Source organism: Pyxicephalus adspersus, chromosome 4 (assembly GCF_032062135.1).
Source record: "Pyxicephalus adspersus chromosome 4, UCB_Pads_2.0, whole genome shotgun sequence".
Lineage (NCBI taxonomy): Eukaryota > Metazoa > Chordata > Amphibia > Anura > Pyxicephalidae > Pyxicephalus > Pyxicephalus adspersus.
Genome location: NC_092861.1, coordinates 141,106,576 through 141,116,757, shown reverse-complemented (window position 1 = coordinate 141,116,757; position 10,182 = coordinate 141,106,576). Strand labels below are relative to the sequence as shown.

At 38.0% G+C, this 10,182-nt stretch overlaps 1 protein-coding gene across 3 annotated transcripts in view; it reads right to left on the bottom strand.

Annotated features, from left to right (window-relative positions):
* Window positions 1-6,960: 6,960 nt before the first annotated feature.
* Window positions 6,961-10,182, bottom strand: part of HHAT (hedgehog acyltransferase) — a 181,966-nt gene continuing 178,744 nt past the window's right edge. For all 3 annotated transcript variants that reach the window (XM_072409814.1, XM_072409815.1, XM_072409816.1), the window contains exon 12: window positions 6,961-7,253. In XM_072409814.1, coding sequence (XP_072265915.1) covers window positions 7,117-7,253 — 137 coding nt within the window. In that variant the 3' untranslated portion in view covers window positions 6,961-7,116. The remainder of the gene's footprint in view (window positions 7,254-10,182) is intronic.

Here is a 10,182-nt window from a genome sequence, read left to right as displayed (position 1 = left end):
TATTAAGCGGAACTAAAATTCCACTTTTAAGAATCCATGATCAAGCAGGTCAACTCCTGTGTGCCTGTATGTGGGTTTTGTCATCTCGGGCCGACAAATCAAGAGGGCTGAAGATCATCTTAATCAGTTTTAATGCGGCTCTTCTGGGATCCCAAATCACACTATACTTTTGTCATTCACAATGATAAAAGTATTTCTACATCTGGCTTTGTTTCAGAGAAAATCACAGTGTAGGTTTTCTAGATCAGTGGTCGCCAACATTTTCGGACCGACGGACCACTAAATGCACAAACTCTGTACCGCACATGTGCGGGGAGCCGTGTGTCACCTAAAGGAGAAGAAACTTCCCCCAGAGTGACATCATGATGCCAGAACCCGACAACTCTAGAAACACAACCCACCTACTGCCCTGAGCCTACATTCCGTACAGGAGACATGGCCTGAGGCTCTGGCTGGTGAGCACTCCCGCCCAGCGGGGTCCTTCCTCTGACTCCACTGGAGAAACGCACGGGCCAGAGCCGTGGTCCACCAAGATTTCCTCGCAGACAACTGGTTGGGGACCGCTGTTCTAGATAGATATAGCCATAGAAATATTCCATAGAGATATTCTGGCTCTTTGTGTCATTTTATGGCAATTTCAGAAATATGAGATCGCTGGATTTCATCTTTAGGAAAAAAAGGAAGAAAAAGATAAGGAGCCATGTAAGGGAACGGAGACAGGTATCACAGGCTTAGTTCAGCTTTAACGTGGACTTATCATTAAATGTTTTAAATCATATAAAATATTGGCTATCCCTTTTCTATATTAAAAAAAAAAGTATGTTTTTTTTCCTAAATTAAAGGGGAGGTCCCTTCCACTTCTGTCTTTACTGCCTTCTTTACTAAAGGGGAAACCCTTAGCCAGCTGCAAGCTGCTGCTCATGTCCGATCTTGGGCATGCACAGAAGTGGCTTTCCTAAAATGTAAAAAATTGCCAACCTCACACATGCACAGTGAGACAAATATTTTTTTGCATTTGCTTGAAGGAACAGCAACAGATCTCATAGCTGCCCAGTGTGAAAATGGGTGCCGTAAGAAGAAGCAAATGGAAGAGGATAAAAGCAGATGGCGGTACCCGGTGTCCAGTCACCACCAGGAAGAAGAAAGAAGACGGGACAGCGTGGGACCAAGTAGACTAGGAAGAAGTGTCAATAGATTTCCACCTATAAATGAATCATTTTTTCTTCTTTTACTAAAAGTTCTGCTTTAACAGCCAGTGTAAGTTATTAATCAAAGCTGTAAGTGGCTTCATGACAAATTATGCATCAGGGACCAATTTGGTCCTTTTTTAGTCTTGAAAAACATCAAGATCTGTACAATGAAAGTGATTTATCTGTATATAATTTGTTTAGAAGGACGACAAGGAATAAACTGCGTTGCTTGCGCTTCCCACTCATACAGTCAAGTGAAGAAGTAAGTACACTTCAGAGGAATTGTTGATTTTTTCAACAGGCAAACATTAGATCTTTATGGAGCCTTAGAGAGTATTTTAACCTCTGATATCCAAGGTTTTTTTGAACACTGACATGTGTGGTATCATTATGCTAAGATCAAAAGAGCTCTTTAAGGCCCTAGGAATGGGGGTTTATGATTTGAGGTTGGCAGGAGATTTAAAAGGATTGGCAAATTATTTAAAATATATAATTCCACTGCAGAGAAAGAACATATATGCTAATTTTACCAAGATTGTTTTCAATCCAGAATGTAATCAAAGATTTGCATATTGTAACAAAGTGTCAAAGTGTATACATATACAGTCATATACATATGCACGGGACTTCACTTGCAGAAAGCTATGCCAGGATTGTACACTGAGCTGCACATGCACAGCTCAGTGTACAATTTTTAATAAACTGCAAACAGGTAGGTAAGTTTGTTTTATTTCAGAAGAGACACAGCATGTCCCTTTATGCAATAAAGAGCTGCCTGCCTGCTTTTGAAACTAGGTTTAGTTCCACAACCCTGTCTGGCAGGTCAGACTTAAATTCCTATGATACATTCAAGGAACACTTACAGGTCTTTGGTAATCCCATTACTCACACCACCACCCCAAGGCTTGTGACAGAGCAGTGAAAAAAGTAGCAGTTATCTCTTAATGTACTCTCTCATTTGTCCTGATTTATTAAAGCTCTTCAAGGCTGGAGAGGATACACTTTCATCAGTAAAGCTGGGTGACCCAGCAAACCTGGAATAGATTTCCTAAAAGTATTTGCTATTTTTTAGCAAACGTTTTCAAACCTGGACAAGATCCATTCCAGGATTGCTGGATCACCGAGTTTCACTAATGAAAGTGTATCCTCTCCAGCTTTGAAGAGCTTTATTAAATCAGGCCTAGTCTATCAGCATACACTTTGTTAGCACATGAGCACTGAAAAACAACTGACTGGCTCCGTGTGCTGCTCTTTCGCTTCCTTCCACAACCTAAGCTATGCTGTACCTGAAAGATACTGAGTACTATCAAGGTACTTATACTGCTTGAATTTGAAAATTATGAACTTATTGTTTTCTAATGAATAGAGAAACAAATTATTTACCTTCTTAATCAAGCATGGTTGTGATTTAGGTGAATCTAAAGAAAAAAGTGAAATATCGCCCCCAGGTAGAGGATGAAAATATTGGCAGAACAGTTATGTTTTCTTATCAATGAGTCTGGATTCATGCTGGGAAGTGGGCACAATGTGAGGCTTATATAGGCAAAAATTCAATTATACAGATGATATTATGAAAGCATGCAGTTCACAATTTACATTAATTTTTCATTTCCACCACAAAAACCACAGTGATATTTGCTTTCACATGTTTTCATTCCCATATTTAGAAACCGAAAATAATTGGACAGCAATGCTATTTGATGCAGTAATGATGTATTACCATATTTTGTAAAGAGATTGTGCCTTGTTTACTTGAAGACAACAGCTTAGCTTACTTTGTGTAAATTTAAATTTAAAAAAAAAAAATCAAAGCATAATTAAATTTAGGGTCTTCAGAAGAGGTTGCATAAAACCTCACAGGGGATGTTCCATTTAAGAGGGGAAGGGACAAAACCTGCCAGGGGATGGTACTTCACTTCGGAGGGGGGGGGGGGGGGGACAGATTATCCCAGTGGACAATACTTCACTTTAAAGAGGATGGGCCAGGGGCTAAATGATTTGGATTGAGAGTTCCCTATGTGCAGCACACAGAGAACCATTTTTGGGATTAACGAACAGTCCTAGTAGATATCACAATATGCCTAAACTTGGGAACACCAGCCGTCTAAATAGATGACTTACAATTTAAAGTTCACTTTCAGTGTTGGCTAGAACATCTCTCTGCAACACATGAAAAGGAAAGTATAAGGATTATCTGTCAATTTTAGGCTCACAAATGTATTGAAGATTTTTTGTGGTCTTCTTATTTAAAGTATTTACAAATAGATGCTTAAAACTATGTGTCTACATTTTTAAAAAAGTATGTTGGGTTTTCTAATAGGTAAGTCTATAACTGTCTTCCTGTTTGGAGACCTACTTCACAGTGGTGGACATTAGCCAATAGTGGGCCCCTGCCCAGAACTAACCTGGCACCTTCCCACTGACCTAACTTGGAGCCTCTCTAGGGGGCAGTTGTTGGCTTGGGAGGGTCTAGGGCTCATGGGCAGTGGCACACTTTCCATATTTCTATGCCCACCCCCCTGCTAAGTCAGAAAAAAAATCAATTTGTCAAGGAGAGTGTGGCTTTCCCTATATGTCATTCTGTAGGGTGTAGAAATTGATCTCTCTGCTACTCCTTTTTCACAACTATAGCAATAGTAACAAGAATTAATAAACAGGTTATGGTAAGGTGGTCTAAAAGGAACCAAAAAAACCCTCCACCAAACTTTATATATGTAGTGCATTCAAGAGAAACTCCAACAACACACTACTTACCGAGTGACTACAAACATGGACCTTAGGGGTTTAAACTGCAGGGTTAATATCTGGATATTCCAGGTGCAAGAAAGTGGTAGAAGAAAGCAATAATGCTACAAGGCCACTTCTTATCAGGGAGTACATATTAGATGGATTTATTAGGTAAGGGAAAGTGTACCTACAAGCACTCTACCACACTCCACTGTGGCCCTATACTTCTCTGGAGCAGTGGGAACAACTTCACACTTCTGGGTATGAGATAAAAGGGACATTCCACTTCCTTTCAGCATTTACTGTTAGTGACCATAGTCATGTTGTGAGATGCTTATGCTATTCTACTGTGGATGGCCTCACTTTCCAACAGGGGCGGTGAAACTGACTACCCCATGTGACTTTCTTTGTCTCACTTTTTAGGGGAAACTACAATACACTTTCCTGTTGCAGTCTTATTAACCCCATGAGCGGTAACCCTGAGTCACACTCAGGGTAGCTAAAACAGTGAAAAGTAATAGTAAATAGATCCTTACCTGATCCACCGGCTTCCTCCATCCTCCGCATCTCCTCACTTCCTCCAGCTGGCGTCCTCTGCATCTGATGGATCACTGGTAGTTCGGTGTGTGCGGACGTTGCGTTAGGGGCACGGTAGGAATTTCAAATCTTTTTGTATTGCATTCAATACCAAATAACTGTATTGAATGCAATACAGTGGATTTTTTGTCTAAAAACAGTACGTTTTCTTTCATGAAAATGTATTTTACAGTGTAAAATCATAGTATGAGTATAATATTTTTTAAATTTATTTAATTTATTATTTTGACATGATTTTGTGTTTCAAACTTTATTTTACTATTATACTGTAAAATTTTTATTTTTTTTTTAAATTTTTATGAAATACAATGTACCGCTTTTAGACATATAAATCCGTACAGAAATGAACTGCCAGGAGGTTAAGCACACATGAACACTACTCCACACCCTAGCACACTGTTTCTCAACCTAGGGTTCATCCTGAAGTTGCTAGGGGTTCCTCAAGCAAAGAGAAATTTGTACCTTTCAGGTTAGTTAATGTGACACCTATAATATTTTTGGCTTTCTGTATGCCATCATCTCAAAAGTCAGCAATGTAAAGTTATGTACCAATGGTTTTCGACGGATAATCGGCTCAGGGCCAATATCGGACGAGAATCTGGTGGGTGTACAGCGCCCATCGCTCATCGTCTGAACGACCATCCTGGCCAATCCACGGATGATGGACGATGAACGACCCTAATGCTACTCCGTCGTTCTCCCTCTTCCCTCTCCATAGAGCAAAACGGTGCTGTATGTACTGCACTTGTTCATGCACAGTGCAGTCCCTAGTCAATAATTGCATGTGTGTATGCAGCTTTGGATCCATTCTTCCCATTGACCAGTATGTTAATATACTGGGAACTGATGATAAAGTAGTTGTAGAAGGAGTTATTTGAGGACCTGAAAGTTAGTTCAATGGTTCTCCATGTAAAGAAAGTTAAAAAAGGCAGCCCTAGCACATCATTGTAATACAAAAAGTCACCTTACATGCAGCATAATAACAACATTTTACTCCCTTCTGTTGACTTAATGCTTTGTGATACGTTTTTCTTCCAGAACTCACCGTAACTCCAGAATCACAGTTCATAAAGTCCTAAAACAGTACATTTGCTGGTATTTATGATATCCTAAGGACCTTTGCATATTACTTAATAGAAAATAAGCTAAAATGTTCAGTTTTTACTAAAAAAAAAAAACATTACCATGGCATCTTCCTTTACAATCATGGAATGCTGCAGGCATTTCAAAGCTTTCTGGAATTGCCAAAAAGAACAGTTTAAAATGTCAGTAGCACCAAGTGTAAGTATATAATAAAAGCAGTTTTTATTACAAGTACTGTACATATGGCTGGAGTACAGCTATCTTGTAAGCTGTTAAATTGTTGGCATTTACCAGTCCTTTCATGAGTATTTTATTTCTGGGACATTATCAGCTAATTACAACGCCACAGTGTTTAGAAACTGTTATCAAATTGTATTTATTGTGACAAACAGGCATAAGTGTTTTTAAATGTCACAAATGTAGTTGTGATATAATTATCTGTTTTGTTTATCAGAGCCAAACCTCAAATGTTTTCCTAACATCTAACTGAAAATGTAATTTTTTTCTATTTGAAAAGAACTGATGGCATAAACAAAAAAACATTTTTTACAAGCCAGTGAAGACAATTATAACTATTTGAAAGCAGGCTTTTTTTTCTTTAACAGGAGAGCCCTTTTAAGACTCACACACATTTGTATTATTTTATTTTAGTTGTGGTAAACAATGGTATGAAGAGTATCATTCAACTTTTCATATTTACATAGAGCTGCTAGTGGATAGCTGCCATGCTCCAGTAACGAAAGCTTTTCCTAATGGCAAACACTTACCCATCCAACGTGCTCTTGGGCCAAGCACTTACCCCCATGATAAGATTTTCAGGGACACTCCATGTCAATTCAGGTGTTCAAATCTTTAGGTATTTTTCCTAAACCCATAAAGTAGAACTAAAGTACTGCTTTGAAAATTTGCGATCAGGCAGTTCTTTACTGGCAGAAAGGGACAGATGATGTGGGATGCACTGGGAGTTAAAGTAGAACTAAACTGAAATTAAAAAATCATAACTTTAATTCTGTAAGGTAGGTAAGGTTATTCTTTTGGAGAGGGGACATCACCTGGTCGCATGTTTTTCTTTTATTTAGTTTACTTCTGCTTTATTTCACTGAAAGTCAGGGACTTGGTTCTGTTTTCTAAAGGAATATCTAGATCACATGACTGACTAACAGAGCTACAATTATTTTGACAGTTTATATTTACAAATCACAAAATAATATTGTATAAATAATATTGCACAAACTCCACAAAACATGTAAATGTGTGGTACACAACAGCGATACTATATCAAACATAAAGAAAAATTGTTCAGAAATATTCCAGTATTGCACAGCAGCATTCATCATAACAGCAGAAAAGCAGGAAACATTGATCAATAGTTATTAATAATTTTATTTATGAAAAATATTGCTCATGTAAAAAAAATGCATATAAAATACTGAAAAACATTCCTGTAATGTCCATTTGAGATCCTCCTCAATATCTAGGCATTTTTTTGGAAGATTTTTCTTCTTTTTGTTAATGCTCTTTATCTTTCTGACTTCCATCTGGCACAAAGTGGAAATTTGTACTTATATTTGGGGAAAAAGAACAGGTTCCATTCAATTCCAACTTGGGCAAAGCAAAAGAGGCAGCTAAGAACTACCAGAGGTACCCATGGCCAGCCTGAAAAAAAGAAAGACAGAATACACTACAGTAAAATGGATTTGGAAATGTTGGTGTTTTTTTAAAATATCTGTGCATGAAGCCCTGTTTTGTGAACAATGCACAAACTAATAACAAATAACAAGATCCTTCAGCACACCCCCCAGCTAGTCAGCACAAGGGAATCGTTGTATTGCCCTTCCCATATGCACCTTTCCCTTACTAAATTAATAATGATCTGAGCAGCTTTTATATTTGCAATGCAAGGACCAACGGCCAGGTTTAAATAGTTCTGTGAATGATGTAATTTATCAAGGTCATGGTAGTGGATACTCAAGGTTACCTGTACTTGTTTTATAATGTTGAAGTCTCTTTATATTCATCTAAATGTCGATTTAATTTCATATGAGTATTGGACATACCCCAGAATGTGCAAAGTGCTGTAATATTTTGCAATCAGTTTGTTTTCAGTTGCTAATTGATTCCTGATAAACTCCAAAGATTAACAATTGGTGTACTTGTTGCTTGTTACACATGTTATGTTTCGTCACAAAAGATGTTATGTTTACCTACAAAAAGACAGGTTAAATTCTGAAGAGTGTTATGTGTGCCTTTTCTGTGAATTTTCACTTGCAAAATATTTATAAATTTAAATACAGAATATAAAAACACAATAAAGATTTACTGTACATGGTAACTAACACCAGTAACTGGTTCAGTGTTTTTTAGAATGTGGTGCAGGGGTCATACCCAAATAAAAGCCTCTCTGCTGTTTGGATTCCTGGTATGGTACCACTTGTTTCAGCTGTGCTACCTGAGCCACAGTACTGTGAGTTCTTCAACTATAAAGAATCAACTACGGTACCTTATTTTTTAACCTGTAGCTAGACACATTGTCAGTCTATCATGGTTGGCAAGGATGTTAGCATTTAGACATTACGGAAACCCAAAATGAGATTACCCCCTACCCTTCTCTAACCAACTGACAAATGATCGATTCAGATGGGTCTACTCTTAAAGTTAAAATCTTTCTTTACAGGTTGAGGTTAATACTGTTCTCAAATGAGAGCTTGGCACAAATTAAATTATTTAAAAAGCTGGTTAAGCTCATTACTTAGTCATCCCAGAGCATATGAAAATAAAAAGATATTTCAGTGTCTCAAGGTGACTTTGATGACGACAGTCGCTGAGTGGTGTAAGGCTCAGTATAAATGACTTTCCTCTACAAGATTAGAATTGATGTAGTATTATATAATTATGGGAGTCTGAGCTCATGTATAGATCATTTTACCAATGTCACATGTAATACTTTCATTCTGCTACCAGCAGCAGTCAGATATCATTCCCCATTGTATTATATTGGCTAAAATGCAGGGGTTCCTAACCTCTTTACAATTACAAACCGCTAGTGGATTCCTATACACCAGATTCAAAATTCTTCCCCAGTTCCATTTGGTTTAGTGCAATTTTGTCAAATATATGTTTATAGAAACCACTGGTACAAAAAGAAAACACACAACAAAACAGTTCACTAATGGACATGACACCGTGAACAAAATGGTACATTTCAGGGAAACAGCTCACCCACAGAAGCAGAGGAGAAAACCTCGTAGCAATATCCAAAACAGGAGTTCAAGTACAGTGCAGGCCGTGTAAAAAAAAAAAAAAAGTCACAGGAAAAAGGGGATGTTACAACTTGACTACATAAAGCAGAAATAATACTGACAGATCTCCTTCTCAGCCAAAGGGGGAATCAAAATTACAATACTCAAACCCAAATGTACCTTATCACAGAAAATTTAACACAACAAGACAAAAATGGTGTTTTAGTTGGGTGGTCTGGGTTGGGTTTGTTGTACTCATACTGAGTTGGGTGATTTGGATAATAGACAGTTGTTTAAGAGGCCCCTGAACCATGCCTCTGTAAAATGCTGGCATTGCTGCTCCCACAAATTTAATCAGCAGGTCTGCAAAGTTCCCAAGTATTTTCCAACACAGTGTACATGAAATGTTTCCTCGGAAATGGTTTTGTATCCAAGTGCATGTGGATACTGCACAATCACTACTATAGGGTTTTAAGAACCCAGCAGAAGGTGGGGGTACTTTTCAATTTTCACTGACCATAACCTGCAGTATTTGTAAAACCTCTTAAATGTCCATCTACATGAAGTCTTACTGTTGTCAATGTCAATCCTACCTACATCTCAGTTTAAACAAGTAGAATGCTACATTTCCATTTCCTAAGCAAAGACTGAGTCACCGTGTTTGTGTGACGATAGTGACATTTAGAAAGGGATAAATCTACTTATTATAAAATGGGATTAATACGCCAGCTCTGTGCTGTACACCTGAAGTGCGCTACAGATTATTTACTTTAACACTGTGTAACAGACAGCTTGTAAATAGGGGGAGTTATGATGGAAAAGGCTGCATCTATGACAAGATCAGCGACTACAAAGGGAGCAATCCTCAGCAAAGAGACATTTCAAGTATCAGGAAATTACAATGCCTATAAATTAGATATTGTGTCAAGAAGAATTTCACTTGATTTAGTTTAATAAGAATTGAATGAGAAGGGACACCGGGGACATGATACTTTGCTCTGAAGCAAAGATTAAAGTGATAAAGAATCTCTTTAGCAAAGCAACTTACAATACAAACTAAAGTTTTAGATGTGTTTCCTGTGTGGTGGGTCCAAACTGCTTAGGACTGCAGCAGGGAAATGCGCCCACTCCCCTGCATAACTTTGACAAGTCAAGCTTGCCTATACAGCTGAGCTAAACTTGTCATTAACCCAAATGTACTTGATACTTGGAGAAATAAAAAGTATATACCTACAGCAGATATGAGCCCAACTCATAGAACAAAGGTAATTATAAAACTGCAGTGTTCTCCCCAGCCCCTTTTAGCCAGGCGCCCCACCCGGCACTTGGCTGTTGTTGGGTGGTTA